The sequence below is a fragment of the Typopeltis vanoorti genome, chromosome 11 (genome assembly GCF_054136105.1).
Source record: "Typopeltis vanoorti isolate ZY-2024b chromosome 11, IOZ_Tvanoo_1.0, whole genome shotgun sequence".
NCBI classification, from domain to species: domain Eukaryota; kingdom Metazoa; phylum Arthropoda; class Arachnida; order Uropygi; family Thelyphonidae; genus Typopeltis; species Typopeltis vanoorti.
In genome coordinates, this window is record NC_143559.1 from 137,402,043 (window position 1) to 137,429,032 (window position 26,990).

The 26,990-nt window shown below is 36.3% G+C and overlaps 1 protein-coding gene across 2 annotated transcripts in view; it reads right to left on the minus strand.

The window, feature by feature from the left end:
- The window catches only part of LOC150102101 (nonsense-mediated mRNA decay factor SMG8), a 384,051-nt gene that overhangs the window by 10,109 nt on the left and 346,952 nt on the right, over positions 1-26,990 (minus strand). For both annotated transcript variants that reach the window (XM_090399980.1, XM_090399979.1), the window contains 2 exons: positions 23,287-23,345; positions 299-478 (listed from right to left, as the gene is read on the minus strand). In XM_090399980.1, coding sequence (XP_090256106.1) covers positions 299-478; positions 23,287-23,345 — 239 coding nt within the window. The remainder of the gene's footprint in view (positions 1-298; positions 479-23,286; positions 23,346-26,990) is intronic.

Below are 26,990 nucleotides of genomic sequence, written 5' to 3' on the forward strand. Positions count from 1 at the left end.
TCTCTCTCTCTCTCTCCAGGTACCCTGGCAGAGTATGTGATAACAGAATTATGCACTTGTTGATCAGGAAGCCTCTTGACTTGTTCCTGACAGGTTTTGGCCACTATTATTCCTTTACTTTCCTCCAAAACTAAAACTTCCGCTCAAATCATTAATAATAATCTAAAGGAAATTTAATATAATGAACTATTCCTTCAGTCTCAATTAAGTAAATTATATTAAAAATATAACACAAAAAATACATCAATAAATAAAAAAAATTTACATAAAACTAAGAGTACTGATAAACAAAGGATACGGCAAGCGCAAGACCCAGTATGCTGACTGAGAGAGCTTCACAGGTTCGGTATTACCAGGATAGAAAACTGGACATGGTGGAGGTGCAGGCTGTACTCTGGGATTGAGTGTAACATGCACTGGTGCCTTAGGTGTCACTACATGGATTCGCATCATTTGTGCAATCTGAGGTTTTGAAGACCTGAAATGAATTGTACAACTATAATGAAACACTAATAAGCTTTATCTATTTAAGTTCAATTTTCATTGAACAGGGCAAATCAAGTAAATAGATGACAGAATCCCCAACCACTCCCAAAACACTTGTATTTCTGCCTCACTACTGATCCAAGTAGACTGTGAATGCTGTCAGCCATTTATGCAGTTCAGACCACAATCTAGTCCAGGTCTCTTCCAGCTTGGAGAAAAATATACACAACCATTCACATCCATGCATTGCAAGAAAGTCAAGCAGGACGATCTTTGCAAATTATATCTTTGCTAATTTCTTCGGTCGGATTACTGTTTCCAGCCAACTCATTCTACATTTCATATATGTAGAATGAGTCACTGAAATAATTCTCATTGGTATGGAAATATTTATTCCCTGCTTCATCCTAAATTTGCATCCCACATCTAAGCTTTGGTTGATTGATTTGTGGTTTTATCTTTGCTGTCCTTGCACCATAAAAAACAAATCAATAAACGAAAGCTTAGATGTGGGATGCAAATTTAGAGTGAAGCAGGGAATAAATATTTCCATATTTTCATTTCAAAAAATTGATTTATTCAAACACATTTGATTATAAATTTGGGTATATATAGATACCACATTATAGGTACTAAACTTTGTACATACATATCATGTCAATGTATACAAGGTATTTATTAGTACCTTTAAATATAGATATTCTTTATTCTTATTTTTGTACATATATTTTATTTATCATTCTTTAATATGCAGATACTTAATACCATATACATTTTGTTATTAATTTATCTCCTTATAACTATTTATTTATTAATACCCTGTCATACTGCACCATGACACAGGTTACAGCAGTACACAGGGTATTAATAAATAAATAGTTATAAGGAGATAAATTAGTTAATAACAAAATGTATACGATATTAAGTATCTGCATATATAAAGAATGATAAATAAAATATATGTACAAAAATAAGAATATCTATATTTAAAGGTACTAATAAATACCTTGTATACATTGACATGATATGTATGTACAAGGTTTAGTACCTACAATGTGGTATCTATATTCGAACACATTTGATTATAAACAAATTTATAATCAAATGTGTTTGAATAAATCAATTTTTTATAAAAATTTAAAAACATTATACAAAATGTCCTGATCTGATAACATTTGCCTGAGTGTATAGGGCTTGGCAGGATAAGTAAAAATGGCATTCCTCTCTCATATGAAGTCCCAGCACTGCACCAGAATATGACTAATGGTGAATGTGAGAGAGGTGTTGCATTTCTCACACGTAGGGTCACTGGCTCTCAGTAAATAAGAATGTGTAAGATGACGACTGTGACCTCTACGGAGCCTAGCAAGAACAACTTCCTCTCTTCTTTTCCTATATTAACTAGACTGCCAATGATAAATTTCAGACTTGATTTTATGCAATTTGTTTGTCAGTGTTTTTGCTAGGAGCACTGGGCAATTAGCTATGATCTTATAAACTGTTTGTAATCAGTATATGATACTGTCAAACAGCATGAGCTGACCTTGCAGCTGTATCTGCAGTGTCATTTTCCTTAATTTCAATGTGACTGGGAGTCCAACTCAACCAAAATTAAGGAGCGTTAATTTGCACAAAGGTTATAAAACCTCACCAAACAGTGGATGTGGATTATACACAAGAGAGGAGACAGTGTATAGAACCGAAAAAAAAAAGTCTGTATAAATTACACATGCACAACACAAGCTGAATAGCATGCAACTGCTGTATAATTACTGCAGTCAAGTGGGATCTAGTTGGAGACAGTAATGTTAGGAAACACAGTCAACAGTTTCTGATCTTGAACCATCAAACCTTCTTCACTAAGAACAACTATAAACAGGACTGTAGAAAATGCAGTATCTTAAATAACAATTGCAATACTAAAAATAGGACATCCTTTTTTCTGAAAGAAAACCATCTGTAAGAAAGAAAGAATGTTTAATCCTGTCATCATAAATGGAATTTAGCTTGATGTAATTTGTAATTTTTTTTATTTTTTTCACTAGAGGTCATGCCAGTAGAATAACATGTGATCAAATCATTGTTTCTCTAGCCTACAGTTAATAATGTAACTCAGCTTGTCTTGTATATTTATGTATGCTCCAGATGATGAACTTGATATGAAGATCGAAACGTCGGGATAATAAAAAAGTTTTTTTAACATGGTTGTAAATTCCATAAAATTTTTAAATGAATGCTGATCACCGTGTAACACTAAAAGAAATGATATTCCTGAAGGTAGAGTCCTCACTGGGTTTTAAATATGTTTCCTGCTGCAGGTGCTCGATGTTACTGATATTCTGGCAAAACCCGCAACTGTTACATTGTAAAAATTTGACTATTGTTTAGGCTTCATAGACTGGTCTGATGTCAGAGAGGTTGAGGACTTACCCTGGTAGGGTTTGTATTTCTTATTAGATTTTGGGAAGTATAGATGACCAGTGTCCATCTCTTTCTTTCGAAAAATATCAAACATATCATCGAAGGTGTCAAGATAACTGGGTAAGTTCAAGTTACTGAAGTATCCATTTTTTCTGAGGGAGGATCTGGTGGTTTGCCATTAAGTGATAACCTTGCCATGATTTTTTTTTTTTTTTTCACAAGTGATATTCACATCAAATGGAAATATTTTTGGAGTTGTTTCTGGAGTGAGATCATGCATTGTCGATTGAAGTGCTCAACAGAGAAGCAGTCACAATCATAAAGTTCAGGTATAGTGAAATTATCACACTGTGGAATACACGTTTCAGTTGCTGTTGACATTTTCTGAACTGCTACCTTCTCAGCATAAGAGGATCTCAGCACAGGTGTGGTAGTGGTTAACTTCCTTTTTTTTGCATCCTGATATATTGAAGTGTTGTTTTTATCTTTTGTATTTCTTTTTTTCTTTCCACTCCTGGCATACACAGGAGTATACTGGATGATCTCCCTGACAGTTTACATATTTAGCTTTCTTTGCAGAGTAAGACTGATTATCATGCTCTTTACTACCACATCGGGCACACAGATTAATTGAGATATCCTGCTTTTATACAGATGTTGGAGGCTTAGGAGTATCAAAAGCAAGGATGATGTTTCTGGATGGAACCAGGTAACTATCACTTCCTGATTTTTCAGCTCTGAACATATCTCCTCACCAGGAATATCTGGAGGTCTCATTCTGAGATCACTCCTCCATGTGAATTGAGTGTTTTATGAGGTGTAACTATTATTGGTATTCCACCAATTGACATTATTCTGAGTAGTTTCTCGGAATGTTGTTAACATGATGTTTCTACAAGGAAATCACAAGAACATAGTTTTTGACTCTTTTGGGAAAACCTGTTAGTCCTAATCCCTTTCGAATAAAGAAGATTGACATTCATTTTCCCTACTGACTTTTCACCTGTTACACAGGTGATTAAAAACAATAGAAGATGAAGAATTCATCTTGAGTGTTTTTTTTTTTTTTTTTTCCAGCAACAGAACTTCCCACCTACCATGGAGCCACATGTGGACAGCAATTCTCCAGCATGCAATGAATGTGTTAAGGAGTGGAATGCCAGGGTTACCCTGGATGCTATACTATACAAGCACCACAGCAAGGCTTGGGACCTGTCCCTGGAACATACATAGGGCCCAAGGCTACCTACTTGCTGAAGCAGAGGCCAAAGTAGTGCAAGACACCCCCCCCCCCTCCAGATGTCCTATGGGTCACAGCAAACACAGCTGCAAGTTGTTGAATTGCAATCTCAATTACTTTATGATACGAGTTAGCAATATTTGTTTCTGTTGTTATCTCTTCCCAAAGACAGCACTCAAGTTACATTTCAATATTCTTTGCTCATTTAGTGGCTGAGAGATAGGATAATGAAATACACCAAAGCCTGAAATAACTGTCACCACATTGAAAACTGATTTTGAGAGAGCTAAAAGAAGCATAAACTTGAATTGTGTTCAAATGGCAGCCATGCCTTCTGGGCGCTCGCCAAAGCTATCGGCATGAACTTTCACACAACATTCTCACCTCTATCACATCCAGATGGTACTATTGTATCATCACCCACAGAAAAGCCAACTTTCTGGCTTCTTATTTCTCCTCCAATTCTTGCATAGCTGATCATGATCAATGTTCCCCAACCATTCCAAATACTCAAAACCGTATTTGATCTTTTGCCAGACAGAGATCAGAAAAATTTACTTAAACTGGATACCCAAAAGTCTCCTGGTCCTAACGGCATTTCTCCAAATATTCTAAAGGTGCGTGCACCAGAGTTACACTTTCTTATTCCACTGGTGTCTATCTTGCAGTCTGGAAAATAGCCCGTATACAACTTATTCCTAACAAGGATGACAAATCATTGCCTTTAAACTACCATTCAATTTCTCTCACCTCAATTCTTTTTTAACTAATGGAACGAACCGATCAACATGCAACTCCTATGCTGCTTTGAAGACTAACTGAATAAATAACTGACAATTCTGTCAATGCCAATCAACAAATGATCTACTAACCTATGTGACCCATTCCAGGACAAACACCAGGAAAGCTTTAGTGAATCTCAAGTGATTGTACCTGATATCTTCAAGGTTTTTGACCTTTTAGAGATACATTTCCAATAAGGTTTCTTAAAGTGATGCAATAACCCAAGGAAAGGAGTGAATAATTCTTCCCTAAAAGAATAATTACTAATCCTTCACATGAAAGAAATAATCAAGAAGACTAGAAAAATTTATAAATTACCCAGTATGCAGTATAAGCTATGCAATAAATTATTGCAGATCACAAGGTAAGCTGTGAGTAAGGATATCCTTCCTTAAAAAATTCTGTGATCTCAAGATTATTACATTATTCAAATTCCTGACATGTACTCTAAAGGGGTGTACATGATATTATGATAGTACTGCATGAAAAACTTCATCATTAGTAAATTCCTAACAATAATTTTTCTCCAAATCAATTTGTTATCAGTCAAGACTACAAAACATTATCAGATCTTATATTTCTGTCTTCTAATGCACTTTTCACTACACCAATCCACTTATATCTTGGTCTTCCTCTGGGCTTTTTTCCCTGCGAACCTGGCAGAGAACACTTGTTTTGCTAATCTTTCCTCTCCATTTCTGTTTAAGCGAACCATACAACCTAAGATTAGCTCTGCTAATGCATTCCTGGATGTTAATAATGCCAAGTTATTTCTTAATATCCTCATTTTTAATATGATATTGCCATTGATGCCATCTGTTCACACCCCTAATCTTAATCAGGATTCTAGTCTTCGGTCAAGTGTTTTACTTCTAACCCAGCTCTCAGATCCATAAGTAAAAATTGGTTTGAACACTATCTTGTATAGAGCTAATTTACTGTTTTGACTAATTTCTCTCTTATTCCATATAAATTTATTCAGTTGACTTTCAATCATACCAGCTTTGATGATTCTGTTATATATTTCCATATTTTACTTACAATTTTCACTAAAAATCGTGACTAAGTAGCTGAAATGTTTTACTTCTTCTATAGGCTCCATTCACAATGAAGTTCATATTTTCAATGTTCATGCCTATTTTCATTGTCTTTGTCTTGTTATTGCTGATTTTCGTACCAAATCTGTTAAAACAGTTATTCAATTTTCCTCAATAATGTGATCCATATAGATAATGAATAACAGATGGGAAAATTTAACATAAAATCATTTATGTTAAATTATCATATTTAACATAAACGATTTTACCAGATATGGTAATTTAACAATAATTACCAGATTTGACATAAAATCATCTTCCTATACTTCCTTCAATTCTAACTGCTGACTTACACTCAAATAAAGATATAATGCCCCACTAACACCATACAACTGTAGTAATATAATAAGTTTAGTTTAATTCTGTTGTCTATTTCCATATTTTACTTACAATTTTCACTAAAAATCGTGACTAAGTAGCTGAAATGTTTTACTTCTTCTAGGCTCCATTCCTGAATGGAGCCTATAGAAGAAGTAAATCCATATCCCAGTCCTGAAGATACTTTCAGGCGCAAACTTCGTTTGCTCACACTTGGATAATGGATTAAGCTAAACTTATTATAGCCTGACCAAGTGAAAAATAAACTCTCAACATACAACTGTAGTGTTTTGAATAGGTTTTCTCTTGGAACCTCGTTATATGCCAGATCTATAAACTTAAATACAGATAATTGTTATATTCCCATGATTTCTCAACTATTTGTCATAAAGTGAAAATCTGATCCTGACAGCCTCTATTTGGCCTGAATCCAGCTTGTTCTTCACCAAGCTTTTCTTCCACAATCCTTCTCAACTGTTTCTCAAGTATATCTTACCAGGAACATTCAGTAGAGAAATACCACTGTAATTCTCACATTCAGTTTTATTTCCCTTTTTATATATGAGTACTATGAGAGCTCTACTCCAATCATCTGGAATTCGTCCCTCTGTCCAGGCCTTCTGAACTATGCAAAGCCACTGAAAGACTTTTATTCCTCCATACTTGAGCATTTCTGGGTGAATATCATCTACTCAGACTGCCTTTCCACATTTCAGGCTTTTGATAGCTTTTTCTACTTCGAGTATGGATATGTATTAATGATTTCATGCCTAGTCAGTGTTTTTTACTACTGTGCTATCACTGATTGTTACATTTAGCACTTTTACAAAGTAATTACTCCATTCATAAAGGATATGTTTTTCTCCAGTTTTCATATCACCTTTATCATCTCTAATTCCTTTAAAAGCACTCTTTCTCCCATTTCTGAGCTTCAATAATCTTCAGAATATCTTGCCACATTCTTCTTTATTTTCTATGTTCTTACCAAAGTCTTCCCATAACTTTTGTTTAGCTAGTTTTACAATGTGTTTAGCTTTCTTACATTTGTCTCTGTATTCTCTAAGAGAACAAGCTGACTTATATCAAAAGGAACTTTTGATATGCTTCCTTCACTGCCTATTTATCTTACTGTGTCCACCACTGGAGTTCTGATTTTTCTATCCTTACAGATAACCTCAAAACATGCCTCTCTGGCATAATCAGTCAATGTTTTCTTTAAGGCTTGCCACAGAATCTCCAAAACTTGGTGATTCAGTTTCTGCTCTCAAACTCTTTCATTTTTTCTTCAATAATCTTTGTGTATCTTAGTCTACAGTTCACATCTGAGAGCTGCTCAACTTTTATTCGCTTTAAAACTTTCTTACACGTTATTCTTTTCAATATGAAATTCAATTTTATCCTGCTCAAGACTAAATAGTGATCACTTCCAATTTCAATTCCTCTGTACACTCTGGTGTCCTGCACCAGGGAGAAAACATCACTATCAACAATAACATAGTCGATGAAACTTTTCTTATTCCTTGTCTCTTCTCTCCATGTGAATTTGTGCACATCTTTATGTTGGAACATTGTATTAGTAATAACCAGTCATTGTCCTGAGCAGAAATCCAGAAGGTATTTGCCATTAATATTAGCTTTGCTCTTTTCTCCAAATGTTCCGAAAATATTTTTGTATGTTTGACAATCATTTCCTACTCTGCTATTTAGATCCCCAACAAGGACCAACTCTTCCTTTTTTATTGTCAGTTGCTTTCTCTAAAGTCTCAAAAAATTCCTCCACAGACACAAATAAGTCTCATTGTTCAGTTCCATTCTCATATTTGCCCACATCATCCTACTTGATGCTGCCATTCAAGAAGATTTAGCTTTGTATTTAGTGTTGAATACTATGGCTACTCCTTCTTTTCTTTGATTGTCATTGCCTGAATATAACATTTTGTATTTATTGCTCAGAAAGATCTCACCAGTTTTTGACTTTTTTGTTTCAGTCATCCCTTATTATATTGATCTGGCACTTATCCAATTCCTCAGCTAGCTCCATTCCTTTGCTATTCAGGTTTCTTATGTTGATAGTACCGATCTTGGACTCTGGTGATATTGAGTTGGGATGTGTTATAGGGTTTGTTCCAGTAGCTGACACTTTTCGCTGTTTGCCCTGGTTCTCTGGCAAAAACAACAGGAGCCTTGTTTAACAGATCAATGCCTCAGCCAGCATGAAATTTTGTCATGTTGTACTATCATTTTATATTGTGGTTTAAGCCAATAACAATACAATTTGGTTGGCTAAATCCCAAATTGCCAGCCCCTTGTTCATTCAGTATCCAGGTAGATACCTAACATGGTGCACTATAAGATGGTGAGGACTGGACATTAGGTCAGAAGCCCTGGTCAGTTTTCCATATTCCTTTAAAGGCTATGTGGAAGTCTCCTCTCAGTTATACAGCTTTAACCATTAAGCACCCCAGGTCTTAATTCCAATATAAATTATGTGCATCACCACCTACACACATTCAAAGCTGATATGTTATCACAACTGGTAAATTCTACATCTTGACTCAACTTTTTACAATACATCTTTAATGATGCCTTTCATAAGAGGGCCAACTTGGTATTTATCAGGTCTGATATCCTGGCCAAAGGTTACTAGAGTGGAAATCTTTTACATGACATGCTTTGGCTTAAGATTTCCTTATCTCACTTTCTTGCATTCATTCACTGCATCTACTGCACTTCCAACTCCAATGACTTCACAAACCTATTAGACTAGGTATCTCTGAAAGTCAACCACATACATTCCTAACAGTGAGATAATCTTCATCGATTATTGCAACATCCACAACTCAGACTAGATTCCACTCTCTAATTTCACAGACTAGTGAAAAGGTATAATTTTTGCCACAAATGATGATTTAACTGTTCGCCAACCAACCAACCAGAATCCAATCCAGATAATCCTCATCATTCTGACAATGCCTTGGATCTATTTTAATCCAAACACACTGTTGTGTTTGCTCTCCTCTTGGCAAGTGTGACCCAAACCTTATTCATGTCTCCTTTAAAACAGATTGCCAGTCTCCTCATTTTCAGCCTCAGGTCCTGTGGCACTACAATGGTGGAATGACCTTTGGAACTTTTATACATCATTTATATGGTCTGATTCAGGAGCGAATTCTCCATGCTTGCTACACAAGCTCATTAACTGAGAAAGAAGTAATATTTATTTGTTAATAAATGCATGCATTTATAAGCATTCCATTTAGGCTTTTATTTTTGTAGACAGAAGAAGTCTTAAGCTTGCGCAGCAATAATTGAACTTTGCGTTGTGTATCGAAGGCCGATGCTTGCTTGTCTAGTCAAAGCCACCTTGGCTTGCTCGGTTGTAGGAGCTTCCAGGTCCTCACATCAGCACTGTGATTTCATACGCACGCATAGCCATTTCACGTCGTCTCACTATATTGCTTAAACACAGGCCATACACAGTCAACGTAGCTCTAGCCAGTGAGCTTCAAGCAGCCTTTACAAGTGTGCGTGTTGCTTGGGAAAATTAAGTTACAACCAACTTTTTATGATGATGTTATTGACCAGTTCATAAAGAACCATAGGGTAGAATTTGTATTCAAGTAGCTAAATTGAAAATGATAGAATATCATTTGTAAAATAAATGTTGTATTCGTATGATTAAATGTACATAAATTTCTAAATATACAGTTTTAAATGGTCAGTAATTAATTATTCCTTGTTCTTATCATTCACTCCCTGAATGATAAGAACAAGCATGAATTTCAAGACCAGCATTCGCCCCGGTCTGATTATTGCTTCTGCTTTTCTGATCCTAATAACAGAAATTATTCTTACTGGGGTCCACTCAAAATCCTTGACCCTCACCCAAACATTGGTTTTCCAACAATTGCGCCAAAGCAGTGCTAGCCAAAAATTCATAATATTCCCCAATGGCTTCAGTCAAAAAACTCTAGCCTATCACTCAGCCTGTGCTACAGCTCAAGTGCAATTCACAGCAACTTAGCAAAAATACCAACCAATCTGGTGCAGCCTTGTAAGGGCCAAGTGTACTATGCAAGTCTCATGTCCAAATGAAAGTTGAGTCATCTGGTACCTATCTGAATCTGTGAAAACAAAACTTCAGTCCTGCCAGATTTCCACCTCTCTCACACACACACACACACACACACATCCTGATGGTACAATCGCAATCCAGTAGACTCTCGACTATCCGGCCTCTGTACTATCTGGAGCCTGGATTTTATCACGGAGAATTATAATAATACAGTCATTCGCCATAATAAAATGAGGAATATGTACTGTAATTTACTTTGCCAAGGCTTTGCAAGCGGGCATCTGCTACAATCCTCCTACGTGCCGTGTGCATAACACAAGTTGAGACATGCAAAGTGCGGATTTCCCCGCTTCGTCAGTTGTGTATGGGATGTCCACAAGTGCGGAATGCATTTGCCACTGTTCCTGGTTACGTTAGTAAATTGTTAGTAAAGAGATTCGAAACATATCACTTGTAAAGTGTTGGAAAATTCTTTTGGACCATGAAGGTAGACATTTCAACCTCGAACCAATGTGAAACCGAAGTGGAAGATGAAAACGATAAACGTTTCGTTGCTCAAAAATGTACTGAGCTGTGACGATGTCAATGCAGAGGACATTACAGAATGGATGTCAAACGACGAAGTTGATGAAATAACTGACAACGATATTGTGGAAATGGTGACACAGGGGGAAGAAGAAGAAGAGGAGGCATCCTTAGATGACAAGAAAAATCTCATCCCACATTCGGAAGGGTTCAAGATGATTGAGGCAGCGCTGCAGTACATTAGTGAGCAGGAGGGAGCGACGCCAGCTGATATCATCTGCTTGCGTAAGTGGAGGGACACTGTGTCGCAGAAGAGGACTAAAAGGGTGAAGCAGTCATCTATAAAGGACTTTTTCAAAAACTAAAAACTGTAATAAATTTAGTTTAATCCTTTATCCAAGTGTGAGCAAACAAAGTTTGCGCCTGAAAGTATCTTAAGGACTGGGGTAAGGTGGTACAACACCAGGGAGACTCCTTGCAAAGGTGGAGCAAGCTACCAACATTCCTATCTCAGTATCTCCCATAATGCAAAACATATCTCCTTGCGGATATGTCTAATGTTATGCATTAAAGGAAGGGCCACTACCCAGACTAGTTTCAACCTTTATTGAGGTCTCTTCAGTGGGAGCCAGGCCCAAGTGGAGATAACAGCCAGAAGCATTAGCAAGGTCATCTCCACCTATAGGAGTTGCCAAATGGTGTGCCACCTTTTTAATAAATTACTCTGGATTTAGAGAAAGATGTTCAAAGTTTATTTTTCACTTGGTTAGAATATAATAAATTTAGTTTAATCCTTTATCCAAGTGTGAGCAAACAAAGTTTGTGCCTGAAAGTATCTTCAGGACTGGGGTAAGGTGGTGTTGGATTCTGATCATGTAGAAATTAGAATAAATGTTATTTGATTCAGAATCCAACATGATTTTCCATCACAAGAACTATATTTGTAAATATTATCTAATGTAAATAACATAAATTATAATTGATATCATATAACTGCCTTAATTATATCAAGTTTTTAATTATTTAATCAAAAGAAAGTGTTAATGATAAAGAGGTTCTGTATTAAATATTATTAAGTTATTTTATTTATTGTTATGTCAATATTATAAGAACTTGTATTTGTAATTTAACTACGCACTTATTGAAATGCAAATATTCTATTTATTCTTTTTTGTGAAAGTTTAACGTTATGTAATAACTGAATGTAGTTGTATAGCCTAATGTAACATTCGCGAGAATGTTTACGTTTATCGGTTGTCATAGAGACGCGTGAAATAAATAAGCGCGAGTGAAGGGAGCGTGGGCAAAATAAGAAGAAGAAAATATATACGTAGTAGGAGAGTCGGAACGGAATTTTGGAAGTAAAAAGTAGCAAGGGGATAAACTAGAGAAGTAGAAGTAAATAAAAGGTTCTTAGGGTAGGAGTTAAGTGGATAATTTTTATAAGTGAGCAAGGAAGAAACGAATTTTATAGTTAGCTGAAAGTGAAATCAGCAGTAATCATAGAAAGGAAATTAATGCTACAATTGGGTAAAATAAGTAGCCGGACATTTAAGGAAGAATTCTGAATGAACCCGGCTATTCTAGAATTGTGGCTTATTTCCGATTTGCCCTAAAGGAACCTCACAGCGTTTTAATTGATTTATGAGTGGTAATGACGATAGATGAAGTACCCTATAATTGAAGTCTAGAATTCTGAAGTGCGTGTGATAGTGCTTTAAGTATAATTGTGGATAAGTCTTGTTGATGCGTTTTTTTTTAAGTAAGATAAATAAATTCCAGAAGTTTGCTCACAACGTATTTGATGTACTAGGAACTATTTCCGGTAAGGACTATCTTAGTGTATTATTTCAATGCTTGAAGAATTGAGTGTTAATTACGCTACGCTTAACCTAACCTCAACTGTGGAAACTCTTCGTGATTGAGAGTTGAAGTTAAGAATTGTTAGAGAGATATTTTCAACTATTAGTGCCTGCGATATTTTGAACTTATAGCATGACTGAAAAATGTGTGAAAACTAATTAGATTGGATGTTCTATTATATTCATTTAAGTGTAAAAACTTTATAATCCAGAAGCTAAAAAGAATTTGTATGTGAAAGTTTGGAAGATTGAATTAATATGAATGACTTGACCTGTTGTACTAACTTGACTGAGTTGTCATATTTAGAAGTGGAATTCATGTATTTGTTATATAACCATATATTAAATGTTTTGTTTGTTAATTTAAATATTGTGTTTGCCTGAATTTCTTTTTATTGCACCGTTCACAAAAAATTCGAATCTTGCGGGAATCCCAAGTGAAAAATAAAATACCTCAGCCGGAATGATTGAAAAGACTGCTAACTAATTCTGAATTGATCCTACTAATTCATATAGACTTATCTAAGGATAGAGTGGCGCAGTATAATAGAAATTTCTCTACCCTTAGATCAGTGATTAATTTGCAATTAGTTTTCCTTTATTTTATGAAAGTGACTTTTAGCAAGATGGCGGATTCGAACGTCAAGAGAACACGTCACGACAGTGGTACAACACCAGGGCAACCCCAGTCCTGAAGATACCTGAAGGGCAAAAGGATCTATATAAGATGGATGGCTTGCATTTGAATGGTTACGGTGTAAGGAGACTTGAGAAAGTGTTGCTGAATGTAGTGGATGTGCAAATTCAGGGAAACTAGATTTATTAAGGGGGGAGAGTAGATATACATTCATTCATACATTCAACTGCCTTAAGGAGGCAGTTGAATGTATGAATGAATATAATATGCCCGAGCAAATAAGGACAATAAATCAGAGTGGGATAGTTAATATAAGGCATCAAGGTAGGGTTGGGACTAATGGGGGTCTTAAATTCATGTACACTAATGCTAGGAGTATTAGGAACAAGAAGGAAGAGTTTTTGGCCATGGTTAGCACTTCCAGACCACAGTTTATTGGTATTAGTGAATCATGGCTGACTGTAGATGATATAGCTAGTGGGATTGAATGTGATGGATATAGTGTGTTCAGGAATGACAGGGAGAATAAAATGGGGGAAGGAGTATTGTTGATGATAGCTGATGAGCTACAGCCAAGGAGAATAGAAGTTGAATTGCAGGATAGAGAAAAGAGCACATTTGAGGCCATTTGGTGAGAGATTGTGGCTAGCAGAACTAAATATACAATTGGGTCCTGCTATAGACCAGATGATGGAAAAGATGGTGGTGACAGTATGCACAAGCAAACAGAAGAAATGAGTGGAAGGAGGGTAATTATTATGGGAGATTTCAACTATGGTTGCATTGATTGGAGTGAGGAGAGGACACACGGGAGGAAGGAATTGGATTTTATGCGGTTATTAAGGGATAACTATCTGCGACAGCATGTAATGGAAAATACTAGGGGTCAGAGAGTGCTTGACCTAGTAATTACATCTGAGGATTTGGCTGTAACAAATATGACCACAATGCCACCAATTGGTGAGAGTGAGCACAGGGTATTGACTTGGGAGATGGCTAAAGGTGTGGAATTTTCAATTAAGACAGGGTACATGTGGAATTATCGGGCTGGAAAGTATGACAAGCTTAGGAGTTTGATTGGTTCAGTGCCATGGCATGTACAACTGCAAGGACTAGAAGTTGATAGTGCATGGGAGGTAGTTAAGAAGTGCTTGCATGAAGCAATGGCTGACTGTATACCTAGAGTCCGAATAATAAATCAAGTAGGGGTTAAATGGATGAATAACACCATTAAGCTTGAGTTGCAAAAAAAGAAACAACTATGGAGGGAATTTAAGGAGAAGGGTGACCGGCAGGCACATGAACGGTATAAAGCACAGGCCAGAAGGGTGATGAGTGTGGTAAGAAAAGCCAAAAAGGATTACGAAAGAACATTGGCCATGCAGGCTAAAGAGAATCCTAAACAGTTTTTTAGATATGTAGCAAGTAAAAGGAAAAATGTACATGGAAGAATGATTTTAAAGAATGCCGATGGTAGGGAGGTAACTGAATCAGTTGATATAGTTGAGTTACTGAGTGAGCACTTTGCAAGAATATATCATCCAGGTGATGAAATTGCAGAAATGAATGAACCAATAGATTATATGGGAATTGTGGTAAATGAAGTGGAGATGAGTAGTCTATTGCATAACCTCAATGTCAATACATCTGTGGGATTGGATGGTATACCAGCTCGTGTCGTACGAGAAGCAGCTAAAGAATTGTCAGTACCCTTGACCATTTTGTTTAATTTGAGTCTTGGGTCTGGGTTAGTCCCGAGGGGGGGTGGAAAGAGGGAAAAAAAGTTCCACTGCATAAAGGTGGTTTCAAGACTGCTGTTGTAAATTACCGACCGATTAGCATATCAGGAATCATTGTCAAGGTCTTCGAGAAATTAGTCAAGAAAAGAATACAGGATTAGATAGATGAAAATGGGATATTGTATGGGGGACAACATGGTTTTGTGAAGCGTAGATCATGCCTCAGTAACTTGCTCACGTTTTATAACACAGTGACGGCTGAACTGGATAGGGGTAATGGGTTTACAGTGATACTACTGGACCTTGCCAAGGCCTTTGATAGGATACCACATGGAATCCTAATCAGTAAACTGGAGCAGATGGGGATAGATATAGGGTTGGTGAGATGGATAGGAGGATGGTTGAAGGAGAGATACCAGAGAGTGGTTTATTCAGGAGTGGGGTCTAAAAGACGGCTTGTGACTTGTGGTGTGCCGCAGGGCTCTGTTCTTGAACCACTGCTTTTCAATTTGTTCATTAATGATATAGGAAAGGATTTGAGAGGAAGTGTTCACTTGTTTGCTGATGATGCAAAGTTGGGTAGAGCAATTGTGAGTGCAGGATGTCAAAATTTTACAGGATGATTTGGATAGTTTGGAGGACTGGGCTAGGAAAAATGGATGTCAATTTAATGTGGCAAAGTGTAAGGTTATGCACACTTTGGGGTGAAAAGAATAGCAGCAGTATATCACATTGGTGGAACCATACTCCAGGAGATTGATGAGGCCAGGGATTTGGGAGTGTTGGTGGATAGGGAATTGAAGTTTAGGTGGCACATTGCCAAAGTGACTAAATCAGCTCATCAAATCACTTGGCTTCTGAAAAATACTTTAACATGCAAAGACAAACAAGTTGTTGTTCCTCTGTATCGAGCCTTGATAAGACCCCATCTGGACTACTACTGCCCAGTTATAGGCACCAGGGTTTCTTCGTGATGGGGAGGAAGTGGAGAGGATCCAGAGACGAGTGACCAAGATGATAGCAGGTCTGTGGAATTAACCTTATGAGAATAGGTTGAAGATTTGTGGGTTGCAGAGATTGGACGATAGGCAAAGGAGGGGTGATATGATTGAGACATTCAAATTACTGAAGGGGTTCTACAAGATTGATCCAGAAGATATTTTTGAAAATATGACTGGTGGTGGGAGGACTAGGGCCATGCATGGAAGTTGGGCAAGAGCGTGGTTGACAAGGGTGTTAGAGCTAGGTTTTTTACTTGGAGAGTGGTGAATGAGTGGAATAAGCTCCCAGAGTCTGTTGTGGGTGCTACTACTGTGAATGAGTTCAAGGCAAGGTATGATAGATACTGTGTCAATGTCGAATAGTTGTTCTTGACATGATGTTAGGGCCTTCCTCGATGAGTCTGTCGACTCCTTGGAGTTGCCCGGAACAACAACAATAATAATACTTTCAGGCGCAAACTTTGTTTGCTCACACTTGGATAAAGGATTAAACTAAATTTATTATATTCTAACCAAGTGAAAAATAAACTTTCAACATCTTTCTCTAAATCCAGAGTAATTTATTAAAAAGGTGGCGCACCATTTGGCAACTCCTATAGGTGGAGATGACCTTGCTAATGCTTCTGGCTGTTTTCTCCACTTGGGCCTGGCTCCCACTGAAGAGACCTCAATAAAGGTCGAAACTAGTCTGGATAGTGGCCCTTCCTTTAATGCATAACATTAGACATATCCGCAAGGAGATGTGTTTTGCATTATGGGAGATACTGAGATAGGAGTGTTGGTAGCTTGCTCCACCTTTGCAAGGAGTCTGTCTGGTGTTGTACCACCTTACCTCAGTCCTGAAGATACTTTCAGGCACAAACTTTGTTTGCTCACACTTGGATAAAGGATTAAACTAAATTTATTATATTTTAACCAAGTGAAAAATAAACTTTTAAAAACTGTAAGTTTTGACTCTTTCATCTTAGGCCTACCTTTTCACATTTGTGAGAAAAGGTAGGCCTAGAACTCCGGCCTATCTGGCTATTGTGTTATCCAGCCTGCCCTTCCACCACATTAGGCTGGATAGTCGAGAGTCTACTGTATCTCCTAAAGTTAAGGCAGTCCTCTTGGCATCACTTTTCTCCCCTCCAACTTTTTTACAGATGATCAGATCCCATCTCATTATTCAAGAAAATACCTGCAGTATGTCTCCATTGAAAATTTGTAAGAACATCAGAAAAATACTCAGCAGCTTGATAGCAAAAAGTCTCCTGGTCTTAATGATTTCCTCCAGTTGTACTAAAAGCTTGTGCTCCAGAACTCACACCTATCTTGTATGATCTCTTCAAATTGTCATACTTATCTAGCATCTAGCAAACTCCTTAGTCCTGAAATTACTTCATGTGCAAACTTTGTTTGGTTAAACTTGGATAAAGGATTAAACCAAATATATAATTCGTAGCATAACAAAGTGGAAAATAACTTCCATCAACTAGTCAACCATCAAACTGTTACCTCCATTATACTCTATCTCCTTTAATATCAAAAATAATAGAAAAGGTCATAATAGCCAACTTCTTCACTACTTGGGGACTTGCCAATTATTTAGTGATCACCAATATAGATTCTGGCATTCTCTTTTAGAGCAGACCTCTTAGCTCACATCACCCACTGCTGGAAGCATGTTATAGAAAAGTTTATCATTCCCTCAGAATGATATTTGGGAATATGAATGAGTCTGGCATCATGGTATTCTTACCAAGCTACCATTTTATAGTATTCCTCCTTCCCTTGAGAATGGATTACCAGCATCCTCTCTGGTAACCGACTGAGTAATGGTGGATGTTTTCTTTCATCAGATTCTACCCAAAATGTTCAATGCTATTACCTGCACTCTTCCACCTATATATTAATGATTGTCTCTCTCACTGACATTCAATCCCATTCATAACCTATGACAATTCTCACCAATCATTTTATTAGGTACATGTTGATATTAGGTTGTTGATATTAGGTACATTATCTAATATCAACAAGATTTTAAAATCAAGATTTAATGACTTGCAGTACCTTTCAGCTTCAGGACAAAAACAGTTTTTAAACCAATCCTCAAAAATAGTTTTGGTCACCCAAGCTTTTCTATTGAATCTCCAATGAACAGGGAGAAAATTTTTATCTAAACTTATAAGTGGGAGAGGATTTTGTGAACTATAAATAAAGAGAGGCTTCATCTTGTAATCTCCAGAAGCATTGCCACATAGTAAAAGTGTTACATGCTCCTTCGAAACCTTGTAACCAGGCTGTGATTTTTCATTTTTTGCTAAAAATGTTTTAGTGGGCATTTTTTTCCCCATACTAAGCCTGTTTCGTCAGCATTAAATATCTGATCATCAGTATAATTTCCTTCTTCAATGATCTGTTGCAATTCAGGAAAACTAGCTGCTGCTTTTCATCGGCACTTGCAATTTCACCTTGTACACGAACACTATGAATGCTCGATCACTTTTTGAACCGATTCTTCCACTACTGACGCCAAATCATTTTCGCTTTCTAATTGTTCTCTTTTTAAAGTTTCAAACAAATTCAATGCTTTTGTTTTTATAGTCATTTGACTAAGAGGAATTATCTTTTGGTTACAATCTTCTATCCACACTGACAATAGCGTTTCCATTTCAATCACAAGATGGCTTCTGTTTCTCGTAGTTTGGGACCCAGATGAGGTCGACGCACTTTGTCCTAGTTGCTTATAGTTGGCAGCGTGGTCTAAAATATGGCGAACATCGATTCATTTAGACCATACTCTCTTGCAATTTTGGCTTTGGTTATGCCTGCTTCATACTTATTTATAATATGCAACTTATCTTCTAAGCTGATCACTCTACGTTTCTTCTTGATAGCTGTAGACTTGATATCATCCTTGTTTCTTTTAGCATTCATTGTAGGGGTAAATAAGAAGAGAAATAAATATCCACATGTACTTCAGACAAAGGCAGACAGTTACTGATGAGCAGATGCCATTGGATAAAAACGAAGCGCTACAAGAGGGTGATACCTGGAGAGTGGCGACTCAAACTGGTTGCATATGTAGTGGGCCTACATCTTGCGACTACAATAATTCGAATATGGAGCGCAATAATTGGAATTTTGGTATCAAATTATAAACCGCGATAATCGAGGTATTCCTGTATACTGTGTTATTGGACTGACATTTATCTCCAACCTCTCCTAACGTAAACACATCACATTAACAGTTTCTTCAGCTTCTAAAAAAACTAGGAATACTTTTTCCACTCAAGAAAGTTGAGCAGAAAAGAATTTACACCCACTCAGCTACTGATCGTATAATAAATACCAAATCTGCACATCTTTAGAAAACTGTTCACATATTTGGGATGGTGCACCTAAAATCTCCTTAAAAATTCTTGATGCTATCCAGAGGAGAGCAATTCAGCTGATAAATGGCCCTTCTCTCACAGGCTCACTTCGACTTCAATCTCACAGATGCAATGTTTCAGCTCCATGTCTCTTCTACAGGCACTTCCATGGTCAATGCTCCAGTGAACTGGCAAACACCATTCCTCCACTTGCTGTGAGGCCTGTTAAAACAAGAGCAGCAGTTGTCCAACATTCCTTTTCAGCACAACTGTAAACTCATCAAGCCCTTCTCCTCGTCCTCATTTATTCCATCTACTTCTGTTCTCTGGAACAGCCTTCCTCATGATATTTCACAACAATTTCAACCTACAGCTGTTTAAGAAGAATGCCAATAGGTTTTTTTTTCTCAATCCTTATTTGTTCCTTAAACGTGGCACTGATGTGCTATAGGTCTACAACTATTTTTGATTCAGAGTATTTTAAGAATAACGTGATACACCTTTTTTACTATTCATATATGGAAATTATATGAAGCCTGCAATTAATTCAACCTTGGTAACTTCCTGGGTCTGGGTACCCTCCCTTTGATGAGACCTCAATAAAGGTCAAAACTGGTCTGCGTAGTGTATAAAGGCTGATGTAAAAGTCATCAGTCTTTATATAAGTAGCCTAGTAATCACGAGAATTCAAGGATAAACTGCATTTGTTTACACTTGGATAAAGGATTAAACAACAGTTTAATATCATATCCAAGTTATAAAACTGTCTATAATTAAATCTAATCATATTATTACTGAATTGAATGAAGAAGATAAAATCTTGGGAGAAACAGCAACAAACATGATGAATGTTTTATGTAATGCAAACAAACATTGCAGAAAATTGCTAGGAAAGATAAGAAAGCTCACATAGCATAAAATTCTCCATACCTGAACAGTTAAAACCTGGATAACTAATGACATTTTGGACTGTGGAAATCAAAAAAGAAAGACAAAACTAAATATGGTAATATATATAATGACAAAGCCCATTATAAAATTTTATGAAGTAACATTAACAGACCATGTAAGCAACGCAAAGCTAGATGGTTAGCACAAATACTTTAAATGTGTTTAGTTACATATATTTATTTTACATAAAGAAATATTTACAGAAGCACATGCAAAGCATCACTATAAAACCATTACAAAATAGTACAGGAAATAACATTGATCTATCAATCTCTGTGCCAATCACTATGAAAAACACCGATAACCATATCTACTAGAGGCATAAAACAAATAGACATCTGATATAACTTTTTTCCAAAAAGTGTTCCAAGAATGGGAGAGATAGCAAATCCTTTGACAAGCTCCCAAATGATAAAGCACAGTATTGCTTCATCAGAGTAAATGAAGCAGTTAAACAAATGAAGCTAAATAAAACATAGGGAATTCACTATATTTCTTCAGAACTGTTTAAATCAGAGGATCAAACCTCTAAAAAAAGATGGTTTATAGTATTATATAAAAATCCTTTATTCTGGATATGATCCTGAATGATTGGCTAACTGGAAAAATAATCTTAGCTCATGGTAAAGGTAGCAAACAATTATTACCCAATAACTATTATGTCATAAAGAGACACAAAATTTCTACTGGAATCTGCCAAATCAAATTACCCAAATATATGAACAACCCAGTGGGAAAAAAAAATAAAAAATAACCAGATCTTCACCCTACAAGAACTTGCAGAAACAGCATTGCACCATTACTTTAGGGTGGTCTGATAATGTACAGTTAGTATTTTAAGTATTTCATAATCCATATCTTATTGTCTTGTTGATTTCAAACAAGAATTCGACTCCATTAAAATGGAAAAGTACTCCAAATGCAGTACAATAAGATATGGATTATGAAATACTTAAAATACTAACTGTACATTATCAGACCACCCTAAAGTAATGGTGCAATGTAATATCAATGCACAACTATTTACTTACACACCTACTTTTTAACTTCTTTATAGAAGATCTTATTAATAATGCAACAGAGGAACTGCAGATATAAAACCTACTCTACAGATCAGATAGTAAAATTAGAAGAATTCTATAAAAAATATAAGATGTCAGTTAATATCAAAAAAGTAAGTAAGTTTAAGCAATCGAGTAATCTGGTATTCAATCTTATATATTGATTGTTGCTAATATAAAGATGGTATTTTTAGAAAGGCAATTATAGATGATATAATCACTAAATTTAATTACTACTTCCTATATTTTGCCAAAATTAGACTGATATCTTTAGGAGAACAACGCACAGATAAAGATATGTACATACAGGCTACATGAGAAAGTAAGACCGAAATAAAGAAACAGAGCAAAAGGTTTTATGTCCTAAATGTGCAACAACTGAACATGATTGGATGATGTTGGTCACTGAACTGATAGTCTCAGGATGAGTATTTTTCAGCTTTGGAGTAGTTTATCATCCAAGTCACTGTGATGTTATGATCATAACATCAGAGTAGCTTTCAAGTCTATTCAAATAGTTTGCAGCCTAGTCAGGTCTCCCAAGAACAGTACCCTTTTAAAAATACCTGGGAGTACATATATTGTGCATACAGAGTACCATGCTTATGTGGTCTGGCCTATATCAAGCAAACAAGCCATGGATTTAAAGTGAGAAAACACATGGAAGATGTTGGGCATAAAAGAAAAGATCTGGTCTAGCCAACCATACAGTAAACTGGGTATTTCTACTAGACTGTATTTGGAGGAAATCTTTTATTTTAGACTTATAAAAGAATCTGATACAGTCACCAATCACATGAAACTTTGAATAGGAATCAATGTCTTATATTAAATGACAACTGTAAATCTCTCATCAAATCCTTCAACATCTCTGATTTCAATTTCGCCAACAATCATGTCCAGTCATTGTGTAATGATAGCTACGAAAGGCATGCGACTTCACATTCATGCTTTAGGATGAATCAATTTATCTTCTTTTGTAACAATTTTTCAGTGTTTAGACAATTTTGCTATTATTATTATGATACTCTCCATGGAGTCAGCATACTCATTGTTTAGACAACAGTTATTATTATCATACCCTCCATGGAGTCTGCAGACTCATTGTGTGTCATTCATTCAATTGACAACATATTTATCATATAGGATCTTAAAAATCATTAACACTCCTTGCATTAACAACATTTTGGTAATGCGTTCCATTCACTGACAGTTCTCCATGTAAAAAAATCTACCCCCCCCCCCACACACTTTTAAATAACTTCAAGGGATGACCTCTGGTTCTTCCCCTCTCACCTTCCACTATTTTTATAATCCCCTCTGGATTAATCTGATAAAATCCTCTAACTTAAATGTCTCTATGACATCTCCTCCTATCCACCAAACTCTGTAATCCACATCTCTTCAACTTCTCTCTATAGCTAGCATTCCAAAGTCCCGACATTGTCTTAGTCACTTGCCTCTGAATCCGTTCAAATGTCTCCACATCACACTGAAAACCAGGTGACCAGATTTGAGCACAATAGTCCAAGTTTTTTGTGCTTTATTTAAATCCCTGATGGAGCCACCAGTTTTAGTGTGAGCAAAACGAGTTTGATATTAGTTTTTAAATATATGACTAATATGAAAAAATTAAAACCTGTTTTAATCCTAGACAAGCAGTTCCTATATATAGATGACACTGAAGCTAATGATAAGGAAAGCAAATGCACAAAACAAGGAAATGTTACTTACCTGCAAGGACAAGGGAAATACAGAGGCATGTCACTGCTGGTTACCTTAGTAGCATTGTCCTGCAAAAATTAAGACAAAGAAAGCTCAAAGCAGAATGACAAAGTTTGCATATACAATGAATGAATGAACACACGGCTTTAGTGTTTAATACTGATAAGATACAGAATGTGTTCTAGTTTACTATTCGAAATATCATAGTTTGACTATTTTATAGCTGATTTTTATATAAAATTTAACACTTATTAAATTTATAGAACTTGTATGACGAGACACATATCCATGCATCATTAGTTCAAATCCAGTCTGTAATGAAATTTTATAGGCCCTTTTCAAGTAAAGCTAAATTCAGTGTTAGGCAGAAGTTGGAGCTTTCTCCCTTAATAGAAGCTAAAATTTTTTTCCTTTCCCCAAAACAAGAAAAAAGCTCCCAAAATACATGCATTTTTTCTCCAATATCTTATGCTTTAAAGCAAGCTCTATAGCTCAGCAGCAAAGCTGCTACGTTCTAGTGGATCTGAGCAAACATTATTATCAGGGAAGACAGCAGAAGATCCCACTATGGTCTCTGATTTTGAACTGTCAGTGTAAACAGGCACAAAATCAAAGTACTCATTTCTATGAACTTGAAAGAGCCAATAGCAGATGACAGGAGGGGTGGAATGTTTGGCTACCTTGCACAGAGGAAAACCGCATGGTGGGATGTATGAATGCCACGGCAATAGTGCATTTAATGGCATTTATGCAATATTGTCTACCCCAATATCTAAGAGCTTTTATTTGCAAACCAAAGGGCTGTCTGTACAGGTGTTGTACAGATTCTTCCATCACGACAAAAAAACTGGTCACATGGATGGTCTTGGCAAGGATTTTATTTTTGCAGCATACAACACAGATAGCTGTTGCCACTGAAACAACAAAAGTGATTCATTTTGCTTGAGTACAGATGATGGGATTGGGTCTAGCCATCAAGCAGAAGTATAGACCTTGGACCCATAATTAAGCTTTGATCTAATTAGTTCTCTGTACAGTCAAAGCAAAGAACATCTGTCAGCACCCCAAGAGGGAAGGAAAGAGATAGGGGGTATGAAGGAAGTTCACTGCTTTGTAGCATTTATTTTGGAGCTGACATATGTGAGTGAGGAAGAAAAGTTTCTTGTTGAACGAGCCCTAAGAAATTGCAATTGGGATTAATGTTTGTCCTAGTCTGAGTTCTGGATGAAGACCATATCTGCAGCAAACATGCACACAAAATGTCCTCTGCTGTTAAAATCTGAATCCACTTTGAAAGATGTCCACTGACCTGTTGCAACTTTCTATGATCTCACATTACATGAATGATAGAAGATGGTAAAGTCATCCACACGGAGTTGGAGAAAGATGTTTGGTTATGGAGTTAACCTTGATTGTAAAAAGTGTAACATTTAAAACTGAACCTTGTGGGACTCTATCCTCTTGGTTATGTGGGTGGGTGGGAGAGCAATTCCCACTCAGACTTGGAAGATTCTGTTCTTGATAAAAAGAGATGGATTCCCTCTAAGACCAAAATTGTGTGGGATTTTCAGTATTCCAAATTTAAAATCAATGTTATATGCTTTTTCCACATCAAAGAAAATCAAGGCATCTCTAATGAATGCCTCCAGTTGATCTAGATGATTAATTGCAGAATGATATTTTTCAAAACCAGATTGTGTTTTGAAAACTTATTTCTTTCCAGAAACCATAAAAGATGAGAGCTAACCAGTTTTTTCCAGAATCTTGCACAGGCAACTGGCAGATTGCTTATTGGGAATTTTGGATCCTTTCCTGGCTTAGGAAAGGCAATAATAATAGCTTTTTCCCAGAAAAAGCTATTATTATTGCCTTTCCTAAGATTGCCTGATTGCCTTCTATGAGAACAGTTATCCAGAAAACTGTTCTCATAGAAGATTCTGTTGAAAAAGAGTAGCAATTGATCCACAGCTGATGGCAACAAATGTTTTACTATCTCATAATGGACGCTATCTGGTCCCACAGCAGTTGGGTGACATTTAAAAAAAAACAGCTTTCATTTCTTTTTCCTTGAATGGTCCTGTTGTATTCTTCAATACCATTTAAAGGAAACAGAACAGGTTTTTAAACGAGTAGAAATCTTATGTGCTGGCAGTATATACGCTTTATTTAATGGTATTAATTCACAACACAAAATATATATTATTGTTTATTTAACTTATTTGCTAATATTTTGCTGGTATTATATCCAGCATCTTCAGAGCACAAATATAGTTTGTCACAGTACATGAAACTGCAACAATTTGGTATAACAGCAGAACCATTTCAAAAAAATTATAAAAGACAATACAATGAACTAAAGTCCTAATTGCATCTATTATTTGGATATAGAAAGAAAAAACAAGTATTCATTTGATCTTAAAATGACTGTTTCCAGATTTTTGGTAAATTGATACAGCCATACTTGTTGAGGTCTGGAGAATGTTTAAAAGCTGCTGATTTCCAAAACAATCTATCAGACTTAAAATGGCTTCTGTATAGCTTTTGTTTTCTTCCAGCTGATCCAAGGCATGGCCTACTAGTCCTGACTTGCTAAAATGATAGTGGAGAATGTATTTTTTATGTTCTCTATGGCAGATGTCCATAGAGAACATAAAATGTTCTCTATGGACATCTGCCTAACCTAACCTAACCTGTCTGCCCATAGCAAGACAGGTCACAAGTACAGGACACTTTACATACTCCTGGTTGTGATAAAGGAGAGAGTTTGTCCTTAGGTGAGTGGATGAGGGTTGCCAATTTAACATATGGTTTAGATGTGGTGTGGAGCTGATATTTATTAAGCACTCTAGATATCTTTTCAGATATGCAATGGAAGTAAGGAATAGTAACAGTTTTTCTGTCGTCTTGTGTATCAGGTAATGGAAGGGATTTACAGGGAGCATTTAGTACTTTTTTTTTTTCTTTCTATTTTTTGGGGATTATAGCCATTGGCTAAAAAAGTGTGACAAGTAAGTGGTTCGGTAATAAAAGCATTTCCAATGTATAAGCCTATAGGTTAGTAACACATGACTATTAAATTATTTAAGGAATTTACAATGTATACTGGGATATTAATTAAAAGAAACTAATAAATATCTCCTATATTTCGGCAATATCACATTGCCATCTTCATGGGAACATACAACTATGACACGTGCACGCAGGCACTACAAAAAGGAAATGAGGCAGAAGACAGAAAACTACTGTTGTTCCTAAAGGTGCCCCCCTAGAGGGCAATATTGGGTTGTCTTGGCTGTTGGGCTGAAGTTCTCAAGATGCAATTTGTTGGGGTTTGGAAAGTTTTTTAGAGCTGAGGCTGATTCCATGAACAATCTTTCATATTTAAATTACTGCAGTGTATTAACATGGCCTTCTTCCAATATATTCTGTGGCAGGTATCCAGAGCATGGTCTGCAAGCCCAGAGTGGCTGTATTGGTGAAACCGGATGTAGTCTTTGTGTTCCGAAATCCTGAAATTTGCTGTCCTGCCTGTTTGGCCAAAGTAGGACAGTTTACAGCTGCAAGGGACCTGGTATACTCCAGGTAGGTCTAGGGGAAGTGGCTGGTCTTTGGTGGAGACGATAAGGGATGTCAATTTCTTATATGGTTTGTAACAAGAAGTCAGATCATATTTTTTTAAGGTTTTGATTATCTTTTCAAAGGTGTCCCAGATA